Source organism: Leuresthes tenuis, unplaced genomic scaffold (genome assembly GCF_036924035.1).
Source record: "Leuresthes tenuis unplaced genomic scaffold, fLeuTen1.0.hap1 SCAF_10, whole genome shotgun sequence".
Taxonomy (NCBI): domain Eukaryota; kingdom Metazoa; phylum Chordata; class Actinopteri; order Atheriniformes; family Atherinopsidae; genus Leuresthes; species Leuresthes tenuis.
This window is the reverse complement of record NW_027325364.1, coordinates 36559727-36579151: the sequence shown is the minus strand read 5'-3', so window position 1 is coordinate 36579151 and position 19425 is coordinate 36559727. Positions and strand designations below refer to the sequence as shown.

At 39.1% G+C, this 19425-nt stretch overlaps 2 protein-coding genes across 3 annotated transcripts in view; both read left to right on the top strand.

The window, feature by feature from the left end:
* The window catches only part of cdk14 (cyclin dependent kinase 14), a 228156-nt gene extending 217993 nt beyond the window's left edge, over window positions 1–10163 (top strand). For both annotated transcript variants that reach the window (XM_072395031.1, XM_072395032.1), the window contains one exon: window positions 3872–10163. The gene's annotated coding sequence lies outside the window, so the exon portion shown is untranslated. The remainder of the gene's footprint in view (window positions 1–3871) is intronic.
* Window positions 10164–15566: 5403 nt separating this feature from the next.
* fzd1 (frizzled class receptor 1) lies at window positions 15567–18801 on the top strand. Its single transcript, XM_072395030.1, has one exon. It carries the CDS (start codon window positions 15842–15844, stop codon window positions 17498–17500), a length of 1659 nt encoding a protein of 552 aa, XP_072251131.1. The 5' UTR covers window positions 15567–15841; the 3' UTR covers window positions 17501–18801.
* The last annotated feature ends 624 nt before the right edge of the window (window positions 18802–19425 follow it).

The window sequence follows — 19425 nt, the reverse complement described above, 5'->3', positions numbered from 1 at the left end:
AATCTATATCCCAAGTTCTCCTTTTCATCTTCTGCTCCTTCTTGGTCATTTCTCCATTGCCCCATCATAACCCTCCACCCAGCTTTTGGTTTTCTTTCTATTTTGTCCTTTTTTTTTCATCAGTGATTGTTCCTTGGATATATTTGTTGCTGTCTTACCAACCTCGGAAAGTGATGGAGTTTAATTTGAGACAAATTTAAACTAAAATAATTTCAGACAGAGTTGTCAATATCCAAATAACATAACAGTAAAAAGTCCTGTAAAAATTAAAGTACTTCTAATGTGAAGGTATTTTATGTATGAATGAGGACTAAATATATCATCTGGTCTCTTCCAAGTCTAAGAATTAGATTTATACTAAGGCAAAACACAGAAGTAGTGTGTGAAAACTAAGTCCACCCCAGCTTGTGGAACCACCTTTAGTATCAAGGAAAAAAACTGTCATAATCAAAAATGATAGATATATGAGAAAATAATTAATTAGATGCAAGAGTTTTTATATTTTTGCCAATTTTCTCAATTGTTTTATTTTTTACTTACTTTATATTTAAAGGGGCAGTGTGTAAGAGCCGCTGTTCGTCAAATTCTGTAATTTCCAAGTGCGTTTGAATGGTATTTGCTCAAGTTCTGAGGTTACTTTTAGAGATGTAAATTACAAATAGATGTTATATCTAAATAGATATTCTGTGAAAAGATTACTTACAGTGAATATCACTGTTAATTGTTCTGAATTATGTTAGTGTTTTATGGACCAGGTAGCTACTTGTGTGGTAATATAAGCTAATATTAGCTACATAAGGTTAAAGGCTGTCTGTATTTAGTCTGATAGAGGGATAGCATTAGCAGGCAATACGTTTTTCTCACCATTCGCAGAGTGTAACACTGGAATGGGAGATGGAGGTAAGAGAGAGAGGGGGAGGACGAAGAAGAGGATGAGGCGGCAGAGCTGCTGGAGCAGGCAGGGTGAGGTGAGGGAGAGGCAGGACGAACACAGCCACTGCCTCACGTGAAGAGGAGCAGAGGTTTGAAGATGATCTCCATAACGTGATCTCCGTAACATGGCGCTGAGTGATTTCTGTCCAGCTAACAAAGCTACTTAGTAGTTTTGGTACATAAACTCACGTGAATCAACAGTTTTCAACAGGGACACAGAGAAAACGTTACGATTGTTTAATCAGATCAGCTGATCTCCGTAACATGCACAGGCTACAGCCACCAAACAACATTTATCATTTACATTAGTAACACTGAGCTGAATTACCTTTCCAGCAGAAAAGAGGCAACTTCTGCCTCTCTTTTAAAGCCTTTCTCCCCCATCAGCGACCTCCATTTGGGAAAGGCGAAGCCGATATTTACTCGCGTTTTACCCCATCTTCTGTCTCTAATCCTTTTGGATTCATCATGTTTTCGTTTCTTTGATGACGACTTGTGGTCTTTAGAGGTTTGTTTTGCAGAACAGTAAATATGGTCCGCCGTGTCTATTCAGATAACTTCACAAAATTTAAAAAAAACGTCCAAAATATATTCCGATCGCTTCCTCTTTTTCTAATACGTCACATCCGGCTTCTTCGTATGCAAAGTACCGGCGAATCGCACTGGGTCACCCTTTGTCCCTTCTAGGCCACTGTAATCAATATGGCGACGCAAGTGGTCTCCTTCCATGTAAGCCTTTGTGTAGAGCGGGCCGCGATATATGTAAATAAAAAGGCAAAATTCCAAATTAATAAAAATGTAACGACTCGATTCACAGGGTGACTATATAGCACTAATAACATAGTTATATATATTATATTCCATTTCTGTTAATAAATCACCATAATTATCACACACTGCTCCTTTAATTCTACTTTTTTTTGTTTTACATTTATTTTTTTGTTTTACATTAATTTTTTTATTTCCACATTTATGTATTTTTCCTAATCGACACATATTTATATTTATTTACGAACGTTATTCACTGACTGTATTATTCTGAGCAAAGTCAGCAATTTGCCTTAATTCAACAGCCATCTCCTAACAGGAAGCCATTATATTAGTAGGGCAGAGTCAGTTGGCCTCACATTTGAATTTTGAGAATACTTTGGTAAGCAGAAGAGTTCATGGTGGACTCAATGACTGCAAGGTGCCCAGGTCCTGTGGCTGCAGAACCAGCCCAGATCATCAGCCCTCCACCACCGTGCTTGACAGCTGGTATGAGGTGTTTGTGCTGATATGCTGTGTTTGGTTTCCTCCAAACGTGCTGCTGTGCATTAGGACCAAACATCTCCACTTTGCTCTGGTCTGTCCAAAGGACATTGTTCCAGAAGTCTTGAGCTTTGTTCAGATGCAGCTTTGCAAACCTAAGCTGTGCTGCCATGTTCTTTTTAGAGAGAAGAGGCTTTCTCCTGCAGCCCTTCCAAACAAACCATACTTGTTCAGTCTTTTTATCATTGTGCTGTCGTGAACTTTAACATTTAACATGCTAACTTTGGCCTGTAGAGTCTGAGAAGTAGCTCTTGGAGTTTCTCTGAGCATTGCACCTTGGGGTGAACTTGCTGGGACGTCTTCTGGGAAGATTGACAGCTGTCTTGAATGTTTTCCACTTGTGAATAATCTTTTTCTCTGTAGAATGATGGAAAAGGCCTCTTAACCCTTCCCAGATTGATGGGCAGCAATAATTGCTTTACTAAGATCATTGCTGATGTCTTTCCTTCTTGGCATTGTGTTAACACACATGCTCCAGAACAACAAATTCACAAAACGTCTGCTTTTATAGAGGTGCTCACACTTACTGAGGATGAATTAATCAGTGCATTGATCAGCAGCACCTGGCTGCTACTTACCTTCCTAACTCCTGTAGAAGCAGTGAGGGTGGACTTTTCACACACTGCTTCTGCATTTTTGGCTTAGTTTTGTTAAACAAACAGTAAAACAGTTTAATGGTGTACTTTCTTTTTCACAATAAATGGTAAATGGTCAAACAATACATGCCACAGCATGTCTTAGTCTATGCATAACTAAGTGCTTCCTATTCATTCACACATCAATGGATGAATCGATAGGCAACATGGGGTTCAATGTCTTGCCCAAGGATGCTTCGACATGTGGCCTGCGGAAGCTGGAGTCGAACCACCAATCGGCTGCTGTAAATCTTCCCAGTAGACGTCCCGGACATTTCACCCCAAGGTGCTCTTCCTCCTGAACTACAGCCTACTTATGAACTATTTATGATAACAGTGTATTTCTTTGAGCAAGTTTGACCCTTAGCTGTTCTTAATCTTGATTTTCCATAAAAAATATCTAGACAGATGATTCCAACAAGGATTGGAACCTACCCTTTGGTCATTCTCACCAACAGAAATTCTTCCAGCCTTCCAGGTGTAGCTCATTAGGCTCTGAAGAACTGCTTCACACACTGCTTCTACATTTTGTCTCAGTTTTTGTTAAAAAAAATAATGACAGTATAATATGTCATGAGTTGCTGTCCATCCAAGGTTAGATTTATCTCATTTTACATCCTGGTAGTAACCATATATATTTTTTCTATATCCTGATAAATAAAACATTACAATGGAAAGAGGAGTATTTTCTTTTCACATGACTTTATATGCTCATTTCAGGCAAGAAGACACTCGTTAACATGATCAGTTAACATATTTAACTGTATTATGTTATACTATTCCACTTAGTTAACTAAAGACATTCATTTGGGAAACCAAAAATTGTCCAAAATTATTTCCAATAAAGTCATGGATCCCCCAGGGTATGGGTTAACACTAAATTGATTTGCAACAGAAAGAGAACATAAGCCACGTGTAACGCAACAGTGTTTTACTGTATCAGTGGTCTGAGGTGTGTAACTGACAGAGTGTGTTGTCTGTTTGTTTTTCAGGTGGCTGTTGCGAAAAAAAAGGATGAAGACAATGATGCTGACTTTGAGAAGAGCCCCAGTTCTCTTTATTTATTCTTCATGATATGTGTGAGTGTGTGTGGTGTGAGCATGAAAGTGAGTGAGCAAGAGCATGTGTGCATTTGTAATTAAGATTCCGGCTATCATTTGAAAATTTTGTTTACTTTTTTATAAATTTCCAATAACTCATTGTCACAGTGTAGAAAAAAGACTTTGCTATAGTTACATGTTGTGTTTTGTGTTTCTCCTATTCAAGAATGTATATTTGTATGTATGATATACTCAGCTCGAAACTATATAATGGACACTCTTAATATTGCTCTCGCCCCAATAATGCTTTTGCAAAAACTCACAAGTTGACACATACAGGAGCAGATGAACAGAAAAACAGAACTGTGAGATCATAGACAACACATTTTTTAAATTCTTTTTTTATTATTAAACTATTAACAATAATCAATCGTAAGAACAATAATAATAATAGTGGTAATGGAGGGCTCCAAGGCAATGTAACGCATCCTCTGGTTTCCATTTTGGAGGTCCTCTGTTATTTGGCAACAGAGAACGACTGAGGTTAGATGCATTAAAACTGTGTGCACACAAAGGCAGTAATGTTCATACACATTATTTGGCAGAAAATTATAAAGCTGTGTGTTTGTATGCTTCTTTTTTCTAAATCTCCATCATCATGAAACAAAAAAAAAACTGATTTCCACTCCTATTTTTGGCCAAGAATGTGTGAAAACTCCCCATTGGCTATTTGCATATGAAATATTATTTAGTTGTAATACAGTTTTCTTACTATTCCAAATAGTGAAATACTGAAACTTTCCTTTGTGAGGTAGAGAAAATGTAATCAGTTTTATTTGGTGGTTTCAGATCTGGAATCACAAACAGAGCAAAAGCTGCTGAATAGAAAAAAGTAACAGACAGATCCTGCAGAGGTAAATAAGAAATGATCAGATTACAAACTAGGGGCAAAAAGCACCTTGGGCTGCAGCAGAGGACTGACAAATCCTGCGTCATTTGCAATGGATGAATGCATTGCGAGTAGAGTGTACAGTAAGGTGATCAGGAGGGAAACACAAATGTACGGATGGAGAATGGTATTTTCCTTATTCATCCTTTGGAATCCTGAAGCAATGCATGAATCAATCTGGTGCCATAAAATCAGAGCGCTCTCAAATCAGTTGACTCTAAAGTTAGATTATGGTAAAAGTCAGAGAATCAGAAGCATTTATTGTCAATCAAGCATTACAACATTGCATTGCACGCAGATTGAAATGGCGTTTATCCAACTCCAGTGTGTGAAGAAACATACAGTTAGAACGGTCGCAGCCATCAAGGGCGCCACCAGAGCATCTGCTTTGAGAGTTGGATTTGTTATTCAATCACAGGTACATAGTACCTTACTGTTGTATTTGTCCGTTGCCATTGGGGAATATAAAAATCTTGTGTTTGCACTAAGGTGCACAACTAGCACGCTGAAGCAAATAGGAAGAATTGAAGCAAATATATCTCTCTCTTTTACAGACCTGTGTCGATTAAGGTTGTAAAGTTAGAAAAGACACAATTGTTTTTACTGTCATATCATCCTCACTAAGTGGGTTATGTTGTTGGTTTGCTTTGTTTTTTTCCTGTCCATTAGCAAGATTACACATAACCCTATGGAACTTTCTTTTTTTTTACCAGAGATGTGGCTTCGTTCAGGTTAGAAGTGACTTTAACTTTTTAATCCAGATCTGGATCCAGGATTTCTTTTTCTCATCAGCCTTGGCAGGAGTATGCAGTGTCAGACTACTCTTGTTTTGGAAGCTTGGACCATCCATCTAGTCAGTTCTTACAATACTTTACTGACAAATGTGACATGAAGAAGCTCTGCTGTAAAGCTGTGCGCAGTAACATGAAAGGCAAAGCTGAACAAAACTAATGCTAAAAGCAAAATGTGGTCAAGTAGTAGTTTAACTGATGTCTGACTCTGCAATTACTAATGCAGCAGCTGATCAAACTGCATTCAATATGACTGTTGAGTCACTGGGACGTTTGTGTATATCTATGCAGGAGCGTAACACAAGATTTAGCTTTTCTTTCTTAGGATAGGAGTTGCTAAGACACAACAAGGAACGGATCCAGCTTTCCAAAATCTCAAGAGCTCACAAACATATTGTAAAGATTAGCAAATGAGAAATTAAATGAAACAAACATTTTGAATACTTTATATAAATACTTTATCCCAATTATTAAAAGGAAATTATATTTCCTTTTATGTACAATATGTGTTCAACTCCTTGGTCAAACATTCAGACTGAGTTTTTCTAGAATTTTCTTATCTTATACGGAAGGAAAGTTGATGTAAAATTTCAGGTAGGTAACAGCCTAAGTAACAAGCAAAACAAAATCAGATATTGCCAAGATAGACTGTTTACAAAAGGTCAACCAAAATACAACTTACCTCCATAATTAACACAAAGAGGAGAAAAGAGAATAAAAAGAAATGGCAGCAAACTCATCAACGAACAAAGTCAAATTTTGTCATGCTGAATGTGTATAAGATTGGCTGGGAGTAGGAAATTATGAAAGCCTTACTGTCTGATGACTGAATAAATGGAATAGCAGATGAAATGAAGAGCCACCACCTCACAATGTGCTATTCAGTTTACAGCTGACATTGGTGGGGGTTTTTCAGGAAGTTTTTTCTTAATCTCTTTGGAATGACTATGTTGATATAGATATTTGATGATTGATGAATGGGCATTATCATGGTCCATGGGATGTTTACTGAATCTTGACCAAAGTACAGCACTGCTTATAAAAAACAAAAATACAAATGATCAGTGGACCTCCACGATGACACCAGAGCTGGACAATATGATGTGTCGCAACTGAAAAGTCTCTTCACCAAGATCTCAGCTTGAGCTGGGGATGTTAACACCAGAGGGACAGCAGTCACCAGGATGCATATGGACACCATTATGTAATTAAATAGAGCTGTGTGTCTGATGGAAACGAGTGTGTGATTAAGCTTAGGCAATATTTGAGCATAAGTGCTTCCATCTAAAAATATCAGCTAATGTAAAGCACTAAGGCAATAGGCTGTGCAGCTTATGTTTTGATCCAGCCCATGACAATCTGTCTTTTACTTGATCTGATATATCAAATAAAAAGAAACACGATCAATTTCAGCAGCTGCAAAAATGTGTTCAGCCCCTGGGTCAAATATTGTGACTGACCCAGAATTTTTAAGAATCTTATAAGTTAAAGGAGTGTAAGAACTAGGGTGTGAGTGTGTGTGTGTGCTTGTGTGCATGCTTATAGTAAATGTTGTGCAGGTGGTGAATAACTTTGATCCGTCCAATACCACCAACTTATGCTCTCATGCAGAGGATTCCACCTGCTGTGTTCCCCTTAGCTTGTCATATAATCTAAATGTTTTGGACATTTTCATTGAATGAGGGTCAGCTGTATGATGTAAAGTTGCAAAGTTGTTCACACTGGATTTTGGGATTTGTCTGAATGTTTTGTGTGAAAATTTTACAGGTTAGATGTGTGGTGATAATTGTGAAGTACTATCAATACAATGGTTTCTTCCTCAAAGGTCAGTTTGAAACCAACTGAAACAATAATAATGGCCCTGCACTGTTAATAAGCCAAAAAGGTGAGGCTGCAAATGTGACGCCATGGAAAAAAATTGATAATCTCTAAAATTAGTCTGATAGTCTCTAAAACACACATTTACATATGATATAGATGTCTTGCCTGCCACAATGAGCCTCTCACTCTCACTGACTCTCACAGTATAACCCTGTAGCCACTTAACCCTGCTACAGCTGTTTTTTGTACTTAAGGATGGCTTTGGAATTTTTTCCACATCTTCCTTAATACAACTCTTACAGTTTCTTTCCATCAGTTTAACATTTGTCTCAATAACGTGTCTACTGTCGCAAACACTTAAAACAGTGTACATTCAAATACACTCCAGAGCACATAGTTTACCTTCTGTGTAATATGCTCTACAGCCACCAAAATACATGATAATTCACTCAAAAGGGACTCATGCTAGCATAACAATGACAAATGTTGTCATCCAGTAACATTACTAGGACACTGGATGTTCAGTGAGCTAAAGAAAAAAATCCTTTTAAGCCCTGTCAATTCCATATGTGAAGTGTTCCTGTATCTTCCACTTTCATACTTTTTTTCATGTTGCACTGGAAAAAAATAACTGAATGCCAAATCCCTTAGAGATCCCCACATGTTATATACTATTTCATACTATTGTGATCTGACACAAATAAAGTTAGATTAAATTTGACTCAGAAAATAGTAATACTGCTCAGTGGTGGCCTCTGAATTCTACAAGTCACAGTAGTATGCATACCAGTGCAAATGGTATCTGTATGGACAGTGACAAAACAATACAAACATAGATTTACTAAAGATTCTGCTAGAATCGTAATGTTTTGTGTTAGTAGAAGTGTATAATTTCATTTGCCTGTCAAAATGCAGCAGATTTCAATCGACAGTGCACTTTTTGCAGGTTCTGAACTGAAAGTTCACAGTTTTAAACTGTGTCTCTTAATGGCAGCAAGATTAGTTGTCATTCTAGAGACATTGACTGAGATAGGAACTCGTTATTTTTGAAGGAGATAGTTAAAGCATATACAGTTTAGCTCCCATAGTCTGCTGATATGGTGAATGTGTTTTAGTACAGTGGACAAGGAACAGAAAGAAATCAGCTATCACAAGCTACTTTTAGATGAATGGTTGCTTCGAAAGGTCAGCACCTGCAAATATGAATCTTCTATTAGCCAAATTTTGTAATTACATTCATGCCAGCAGTCATGTATTGTAATTGTCAGACACTTTCCTGATGAGCTAAGATTTTGAGATGCTCATTGTTCTGTTGCTACAGATGCAAGCGGGCAGTTCTCTCCTAACAGACTGGCTACAAAACCTTTTACACAGAAGTTGGTCAGGACTCCTCACTTCCTTACTGTACCAACACTCTGCATATTCCTATCTTTTTGTGGACTTACTAATGCTGAAATCAAAACCTAGTCTTCAAAGCTTTTGACTCTGGTGAAAATGTAAAAAATGGCAGCAGACAGAAATAACATGTCTGTGTGAAACATTTTTTTTAGATCAGATCAGATTAGTAGCACTGACCTGTAAAACGGTTTGTACTTGTTTCAACTCAACCAACTTCTGTGGATGGATGTAAAAAATTTTTGCCTTATGCCAAGGTCCTCACAAAAGTAAGAATCCTCCCCAGATTTGAGCCTTTACCACAGACTGCGGAGAGCTTGTAGAAATGCTGTACTTGAAGTTATCTTGCTGCTTTTCAGTGTCACCCTCAGGCTGTGATTGTGCTGCAGAAAAAAAGGGAGGAGAAGCCTGTCAGTAAAGCAGCATGACAGAAGAGGGTTAATACCATCGAGCTGTGCTAAGATAGCCATGCCTTGAGTGGCTTTAAGGGATTGCAGGCAGTATTAGCAGCTGAATAATTATTTTTGGTTTGTCGCTTCCTGTGTGTGCACACTTTTAGTGTGACACACATCGTTTTATTCACTCCATCACCACTACTCTTCTCTGCAGCTTTGGCAGCCAGCAGTCTTGTACAAAAATTATATTTTTGATCTTTTGTGTGTAGAGTTCAGACTCTGTTCAAATTTGAATGTTCTTTATATATTTTACATAAGTGTAGTAAAGGAAAGATTAAGTGAACTAGCACATTTAACACTGTGACAGAAACAACTGAGAATCAGCAGAAATTTAAATGAATGAGTGATAGATAAATAGAAATGAATAAAGTGATGAAACACTTGCCATGAAGTGAAATAATGATGCTTCCACTATGGTTTCAAACAGGGTTGCAAGTGTCTCCTTAATGCTATAAAAAAGACGTATGACGTATCAATATGCATATATGATGAATACACACACAATACATGTATATATATATATATACATATATACATGAGTGGTTAGAGTTGGATAAACACAGATTGGATCCAATGTGCAGCCTTGCTGTGCTCAAGAATGAGTCTGAGTTTGAAAGTTTTTTTAAATTAAGCTTCTCTTGCAGTTTGGTTTTCAACCTTTTTCACAAATGGTTTGAAAAACAGAAGTCACTTCATCAAGTGAAATAATATCGTATACAGTAAAATAGCTGTTGCATTATTTGTTACAACCTGTATGTAATGTTATTATGGAAGATGTAATGTCCTTCTGTAAATGGTGTTTAATGTTGTTTTACCTTAAATAAAATGTATTAATGCCTCTGATCTGTCTGTTGAGCTCACATATTTTGAAAATTGATTTCCTGAAAGTCCTCCAGTTGATACAACCATAAAGGTTATTTGTTTATTTGCTTCTAGAAGCAACAGGAGTATAATATGATTCATATGAGCACATTGGAGTTATAACGCAACAATACTTCACAAAAAAACTTTTGTCACTTTCTGGTTTGAAGAGAATTAATATCTCTTAGGTTAAGGTAAGAAATCAGAACTACTTGAGCAGCATTAGAAAACAATTGTGGATGAAAAACACTCTTCCAACACCGTCATGGACAACATTGTTACAATGCAGTTAATAGGCGCATTCCCACTGTAGGAACCGTTTGCAGTTCCTATAACCTTTTCAGGAACAGGAGTAGCCGCATTCGGACATACAGGAACTAGGGACCGCGGCCCTCAGTTCCTATAACCATTTTAGCTCCTTCTCCGAGGCAGGGTCTTTTCTGGGTTCCATAGAAACACATATGACCTAGGTGTTTGGTGGTTGGTAGCTACGCCCCTTGTCTGAAATGTTTACTCATACGACACGGACACAACCGGCACAAGTTTAATAAGTTAAACTTACAAGTCCTCTCCTTTGTCTGCAGTGCTCTGCTGTCCTTCTATCCTCCATGAAATGAAGAAGTATCGCCCACTGTTCAATTCTTTGTCTCCTGACTCTCGCTGTGTGCTCTTCCAGCCTCGATCTGAGACGCCTGATGTGATTAATACATGATTAATATTACTGTCATGCAGACCATGAACACGGTGGCCTCCTCGCTCTCCATGTTAGCTTCTTGTGTTGTTTTCTTCTATCCTTACTTTTTGCGGGTTTTGCTTTGTTGTTGTGTGTGGTGCTAAAGTAACACGCCTATTGCAGATGTTTGCGTCACATCAGTCCCTGACTCATGTACGAACGCAAAATGAAACGGTTCCCCTGGGGAAGGGCAGTTCTTATAACGAAATTCGAGGTGGACAGTTCTTAGAACGTCTCTGTCCGAATGCGGCTAATCTTATGACATATACATGATATACCATATTCTTCTGCTGTAAACATAGAGTAGATTGCTTCTGCCTGCACGAACAAACAACCCATGGGCATGATTTGCTGAAAAAGACGGTTTCAAATATTCTTACTACATATGCACTTTACCCTATGTCACTTACCCAATGCCACTTTACAATGACACTTCCCCTAATCACTTGCGTCGACATACTGTTTTCTTTATTGAGGCTGCTATTTGCTATTTGCACGCGCACATATTGTACTCAGTTACTTATTTTAGTTCTTTTATGTTAGCTATTTCTAGCTATTTTAGCTATTTCTTTTATTAGTTATTTTATGTTAGCTACATTTTATCTTTTTTGTCTATTTTATTTTTATTCATTTTATTTTATTTGTACTTTCCCCCTTGTTCCATAACTGTTTCACAGCAATTTCCCTCAGGATAGATAAAGCCTCTTGAATCTTGAATATTCAAGACCACAAAGAACCACTTTCAGACATAATAGTAGTTATTTCTGGACATGCATTACATCTATTTTCAAAATCCTTGTGTTATATACAGTGTATAGTCTATTTACTTTTATAGATCATTGATAGATCAACCCATTAGTCACTGCAGCATCATTAACTTATTAATAAGTTTTGGCTAATTATCGACCTATATCCAATCTCCCTTTTTTGTCTAAAGTTCTTGAAAAAATGGTTGCAGTTCAACTTTGTGATCATTTACATGAGTGCATCATAGCACAGAAACAGCACTGGTGAAAGTTACCAATGATCTCCTCTTAGCCTCTGATAGCGGACTTGTTTCTGTGCTTGTCCTGTTGGATCTCAGAGCTGCATTTGATACGATCGATCACAGCATTCTGTTACAGAGACTTGAACATGTTATTGGGATTAAAGGAACTGCATTAGGCTGGTTTAAGTCATATTTATCTGATAGATTCCAGTTTGTTCTTGTAAATGAAGAATCTTCCTCACACATTGGAGTAAGTCATGGAGTTCCTCAGGGTTCTGTGCTTGGACAGATTCTTTTTACTTTATACATGCTTCCATTAGGTAACATTATCAGACAGCATGGCATAAATTTCCATTGTTATGCTGATGATACTCAACTGTACTTATCTATGAAACCAGATGAAACCAATAGGTTGGTCAGACTACAAGCCTGTCTTAAAGACATAAAGACCTGGATGACTAAGAACTTCTAAATTCAGAAAAAACTGAAGTCATTATCTTTGGACCTGAGCGCTTCAGGGAGAAATTGTCTATGTTATGATCTGATTTAGTTTGAAGGTGTGTTTTGATTTTCAGGCTGGGTGAGTAGGTTTCCTGCTGGTGGCTGCCTGCTGACACACCTGTGGCGCATCTACCAAAATTAAGAGCCCTTCTTAAGGAGCAGCAGGAGCACCAGTCTTCGCCAGATCGTATTGCCCTTTCTGTGGTAACTTGGCCAGCTCAATCCTGAGTGTTTCTAGTTCTAACGGAAATATTGTTAACCTTACCCTGTCTCCTCATCCCAGCCTCAGTTCTGCCTCGTCTTCCCGAGTCTTACGAATTCCCTAGTTCTCTTCGCATTCCTCATATCTCTTGGCCTTCTGGATCTGACTCACCCCCTGCCTGCTCACCCACCGCTACTCTGGATTACACAATCCAGCCAGTCAGTCGCTACCTCTCCCTCCTGCCGCGGTTTCCTCAGACCAAAGTAAGGCAATCTCACCATACTGTTTGGGACATTTTTCCACTTGGATTTTTATACTCGTTAACCTGTCGTCACCCAGTGCTCCAGCCGCTCCGGACCCTTGTGATACCCGTTTTCTCCAGCGTTTCCCGAGGACACAGATTCAGCACCTTTTCTAGTCTCCCTTTGTGTAAAATAAAGTATCTCTGAATTTGAATCTGCTATTGAGTCCTATCTGTGTTTTGGCAGTCACGCTGTGACAGTCTAGTTATATAGTTACTCTAGATAGTATTTCCTTGGCTTCTAGTTCTACAGTGAGGAACCTTGGAGTTATTTTTGACCAGAATTGATCATTTATCCAAATCCACTTATTACGTTTAGCTGGTTTAGTTTCCAGTGAACATGCAGAACACACGTAGTTTTAGTGTAGCACTGATCAACACATCCCTCCATACTACACCAATTGGTTGACTAGACTACATAGCAGCAGGTAGACTGCAGTATGATCATCCTGAATGTGTGACACAATCAGAAATTCATCTCTGGTTATCTTTGGTCAGAAAAACATGGCAACAGCAGTCTTTGAACCTCTTACACTGTGTGATGTCAGACTTCCTCTTTTTAGCCACAATGAAGCATATTCCTTCAATTCTATCTTTGATGGTCAAGAAATGTACCATGTGGCTTTTATTGGGTCAAAGAAACTTAAGAAATCTAGAGGAATTTCAGTGTGTAAAGGACAAGGGAGCAAGCCTAAGTTGGACTCACGTGATTTCTGATCCATCAGACGGCACAGCATCAAGAACCGTTATTCATCAATAGCTGATAGAACCGCATGGATCAGATTCCAGATCTTTGTAGGAAGAAATGGACGCCATGCGCCCCGGACCAAAGAGCAAAAGGAGCATCCAGACTGTTCTCAGCAACCAGTCCAAAAGCCAGACTCTGTGATGGTATGGGGTTGGATCAGTGTCCTTGGCAAAGTTAATTTCCACTTCTGTGATATGATTTTAGACATTCTGCACACGTTACAAAGGCATTATCCTGTCCTGTCAAAAGAGAACGAGAATACTAAAGAATTTAGAAAGAAAAAATACAAAAATCATTAACACATACTGTTACGGTCGTGTTTAGAGAAAAATGGGACAAAATAATAACTGAAACTTGACATTGCTCGGTATCCTCAATGCCAGAACATTTTAATTTTATATGTTCATTATGGAATGGCAACATTAGAGTGTTAAAAGCTGAATTGTCCCAATCTTTTTTTTAATATGTTGGAATGATGCTGGCAGGAGAAATAAAAAACAAGACATATCTGGGATCCATACTGCCTGAAATAAAAAAAATAAGTCCCAGTAACAATGTCTTCTCTTTTTTTTCCATGCTGGGCCATTTTTCTATTCTTATTTGATGATGTACATTAAAGAAGAAATTAGATTAACTATAACACTTAAAAGAAAAAGTTTCACAGTATGCCTGCATCAACCAATCTTTTCTTAATAAATCTGCACTATAGCTCTGTTCATCCTTGCAGAGTTTCCATTGAATTCTGGATGGAAGCGTTTACTAATATGTTAGAACCTCCCATGCATTTGTGCACAGGGAGTCCTTTCTTTAAATACTGGAGGATTGTGCTTTTAAAGAAGAGAAATTGTGGTCAGATAAACTTATGATGCAACGCTGCAATTGTGTGTAACTCATAGCATGCTGCACTGCTGACAAAATACAGTACTTCACATTTCTCATTCAATGAAAATGATGGAAACCGGGGGATTTCTTAACATCTTTACTTATTACTAATAATCTACCATTAGACTCTTATTAAAGCGCTGAAGATTGACGTGCCTTTCGCTCCTTTTACCTTTTTTAATTGACAACAATGTACTCAAATGTTTAATCAAACCAGGGCTCAGCACTGGAAAAGGCATTCAAGTAATATACAGACTAGCTGAAAAGAAAAGAAAAGAAAAGAGGAATTAAGGAGAACAGACAGCAGGAATAAGGTGCACTTGAAATCATTAAGAAAAATGCAGACCCTCCCTAACCCTCGGTGTGTTTGTGTGTTAGAGAGAGCGAGAGAAAGGGAGAGGGAGAGAGTTGTAAGGTTTGGTGAAGTGAGACGTCGGTAAACGGGAAGTGCGTCAGTGCAGCTGCAGATGAGTGAACAACCATCATCCGTCAAATGGAGCTGATTATAGGTGTATCTGTCTGATTTAGTTGTATTTGTTCTTTAAGATTTTCAGTGTGGAAACTACACCTGGTGAATTACACTGTTCAGGAGCCTTAGATGGCGAAATCATTCATTACAACTAAATGTTCATTTATGATTGAAAAACGTATCGTTGTGGGGCGTGTTGTGTATTTAAGAAAGTTCTTACTTTTCTTTCCATTAGGCTTCTAATAGAATTTAAGTTTTTATTGAAATGCAGTTTAAAAATCAAAGTTTTTAAAGTTGCTTGTGGAAGAAACAGACCAAGCAAATGGCATAAAAATGTTCATGACGTGAATTTGAAATGAAACAAGCCATCACGATTCATGCTAATAAACACTGACACATCGCTATAAGAGAGTATTATTGTGAGGAGCGAAGCCTGTGTTGGATGGATGTCTGGAGCCGGCGCAGGGTAGGGGGCGGGGTGAAGGGGGGGGGGGGGGGGGGGGCTGGCCAGATACAGTCTGATCAGCACAGACACTGTGGTGTGCAGACAGGAGCAGCTCCTCGGGAGGAATACCGTTTGGCTTTTTAAGAGGATTTTAAGAGGGCTTTGAGTTTGCGTTTTGGAGGTGTGGATTTTTTGCCATAAACGCCTCATTTGCGCAGTGAGCTGCTTGCTGGGGAAAGAGACCGTGAAATCCCACTGGAGGCAGCTGCGTGGAAACGCCAACAAAGAGCGTTCAGGGAAGTCGCCTGCTGCCTCCTCGGGTTACGTTAAGTTGTTTGGCCAACAAATAAAAGTACGCCAGCGGATACATTCTTCACCACGATGTACAGTAGACTCCTTCGCACTGCTTTGACTTTGCTATATTTTATTCTGTTCCTCAACGTGGGAAATTTCCGAGTAAATGGGCAATACAGCGGCGGAGACCGAGGGCTGTTTATACCGGAGCACGGATTTTGCCAGCCGATTTCCATCCCGCTGTGCACGGACATCGCTTACAATGAGACGATCATGCCAAACCTGCTGGGCCACACCAACCAGGAGGACGCGGGGCTGGAGGTCCATCAGTTCTACCCGCTGGTGAAGGTGCAGTGTTCCCCGGACTTAAAGTTCTTCCTCTGCTCCATGTATGCGCCTGTGTGCACGGTGCTGGAGCAGGCGCTGCCCCCGTGTCGTTCTCTATGCGAGCGAGCGCGGCAGGGTTGCGAAGCGCTCATGAATAAGTTTGGCTTCCAGTGGCCCGATAGCCTCGCCTGCGAATCCTTCCCGGTGCACGGAGCGGGAGAGCTGTGCGTGGGCCAAAACATGTCAGACCGCGGGGAATCAGACGGCCCCGACCATTACCCCACCGAACGCTCTCCTCCTGACCCCAAGGACGGTCAGTTCAGGTGCCCGACCTCGCTCAGAGTACCTCCGTACCTGAATTACCGCTTCCTCGGGCAGGAGAACTGCGGTGCTCCTTGTGAGCCCAAAAGGTTGCATGGGATGATGTATTTCAGTGAGGAGGAGCTCAAATTCGCCAGGATATGGATCGGCATCTGGTCGGTGTTGTGTTGTGCTTCGACTTTATTCACAGTGTTGACCTATCTGGTAGATATGAAGCGCTTTAGCTATCCAGAGCGGCCTATCGTCTTCCTCTCTGGCTGCTATACTATGCTTTCCATTGCATATATTGCTGGATTTTTACTGGAGGACAAGGTGGTTTGCAATGACAAGTTTGACAATGACATTCGGACTGTGGTGCAGGGCACAAAAAAAGAGGGCTGCACAATCCTATTCATGATGCTGTACTTCTTCAGCATGGCCAGCTCAATCTGGTGGGTCATCTTGGCTCTCACCTGGTTTCTGGCAGCAGGGATGAAATGGGGCCATGAGGCCATCGAAGCTAATTCTCAATACTTCCACTTGGCAGCTTGGGCTGTTCCCGCCATCAAAACCATCAGCATCTTGGCTGTTGGGCAGGTGGATGGAGACGTGTTGAGTGGGGTTTGCTTCGTGGGCATCAACAGTGTGGATGCTTTGCGTGGCTTTGTCTTGGCACCACTGTTTGTCTACCTGTTCATTGGCACTTCCTTCCTCCTGGCAGGATTTGTGTCCCTGTTCCGAATCCGGACCATCATGAAGCATGATGGCACCAAGACAGAGAAGCTGGAGAAGCTGATGGTGCGGATAGGGATTTTCAGCGTGCTCTACACTGTGCCAGCCACAATCGTCATCGCTTGCTACTTCTATGAGCAGGCCTTTAGAGATCAGTGGGAGAGGACATGGATCAGCCAGACGTGCAAAACATATGCCGTACCATGTCCTGTCCAGAGCCACCCCAGCATGAGCCCAGACTTCACTGTGTTTATGATTAAATATCTCATGACTCTCATTGTGGGCATCACTTCCGGCTTCTGGATCTGGTCTGGGAAGACCCTCAACTCATGGAAGAGGTTTTACACAAGACTTGCCAGCAATAAACAGGGTGAGACCACTGTGTGATGTGGTTTAAACGCACCTCACACAAACTCAACAATAATCCTTTTCATAATTTAAATTTTTTAATTTCTCAGACTTACTGGAGACATTTTCTGTTTTTAATGTATATATTGATTTGTGAGATTTTTGTAAGTATATATTTGTATTTAAAAGTGACAAGACAATTGTTCTTTAAAAAAAAACATTTTTTTCATCTTTACTTCTCATGACCTGACTTACTGTGGGTACACCTGGGAATATTCCACATGAGTGTTTGCGTCTTTGATGATGATGATTTGGTTGTGAGTGTGGGGTCTATTCTGAGCGGAGTCCCATGAAACCAAAGTGCTTCCTTGTGGCTCCTGATTAACCAGCTGTAGTTTGTGTTCATACAGTTTAGCCACAGCTGAACGTTTTGGAGTGGACATATCAGCACTGTTGGATAAGAAACGGTGCACAAGTTGTGAATGTGAGTCTCCGAGACAGATGGTCATGGCCTGTTGCTGAAGTCCTCACAGTTATAACATTCCTTTCTAAATAAAGAACACACAATCCCACAAATGTAGAAGAACAGACCAGTGTTTCTGGATGTATTTTACAGCACTCTCAGGCAGTACTGTAGAGTTTTGTATTCTTTAAGTTGAATTAGAGTTCTTCACTGTGATCGTTATGTAATTGCTGTATACTAATGGAGATGCTTGGTAAGTGCAGAATGACATCCTGCAATGAGATCGAACAATGGTAACACAAATTTGACAACAAAAAAAAAAGCAGAGATGTTTACTGTGCAGGACCATGAATCCAGGCACTGATTGGTTGCAAAAAAATAATGAAAAATATAAAAAGCTGTATGTGGTTGTATGTTGCCAAACTGGCCATGTGTTATATGTTCTACAGAGATGTAAACCTGCAGAAGGGCTATTATGTACCTCTGTCAGAGTTTCAAAGCTGCATTAACATCAGTTTGAAATTCATTTTTTTTCAAAATGTCAATTTTTATAAGTTGTAAGACTGCAAAACCCACAAATTTCAGCAAAAACCTGTTGTGTGTGCCAGCACATTTTAATTCAGATAATGCTGTGTAAAATCACTGGACACCCGTTGTGCCTTTGCAATATGATTTTATTCATTAAATTATTTTACCCATTATCTTTTACAAAAGCCTGGTAAGACCACTAGTAATATTTGAAGAAAACATCAAGATTTTATCAGTTTTTTTCATAGTAATTTGATTAGATTTTTTAACTATATCAAATATGTAATGCATGGTCATGAGGGAGATTTAATGTTTTGTTTTTTTTTAAACAACAAAAAAGCACTAATGCAAATTATTGACATTATATTAATTAATACTGTCATCAGTTAAAAAGAGCAAAAATGATCTAATCAGAAAACGCATGATCACACAATTTGATCTAATGTCCATGACCTTTTGTTTAAGTTATAAGTCAAAATATTGAGTCAGTCTGGACTGTCAGTCAATAATTGTGATTTTAGTGTGTAAAGAGCAAAATCTCAGAAAAATGATTCATGCATTTGAATTTGGATGATGTGTTAAGTGTCAGAGGACCTTTTTTGGGACTTTTTGTGGAATGAGAGGTTTTTTGACTGTAGTTCATGTTTCCAGGGAAATTAACTATCATACACTCCTCTTGTCTCAAGCTATACGAGGGATAGAGATATAAATACTGAAACTTTTAATTGATTCTTATTATTTATTTATAAAACCCATGGGATCCAAATTTACATGCAACTGCATAAAGAATATATTTTACAATTTATGCATTCAAAAGATTTGTTGTCCAAAGGCTAATGGGTCTTCCAAAGCTAAATTCAGTGTTGTAACTATGTCCACAAATGATGATGTGAAAGGCTCTTTGTTACATACGTCTCAAATAAGTATTTTATTCATGCATTTCATTCAGAGGTTGAATTAATTACCGTTGAGA

Coding starts and splice junctions, on each gene's coding strand:
- fzd1 (XM_072395030.1), top strand. CDS start 15,842: ATGTACAGTAGACTCCTTCGCACTGCTTTGACTTTGCTATATTTTATT.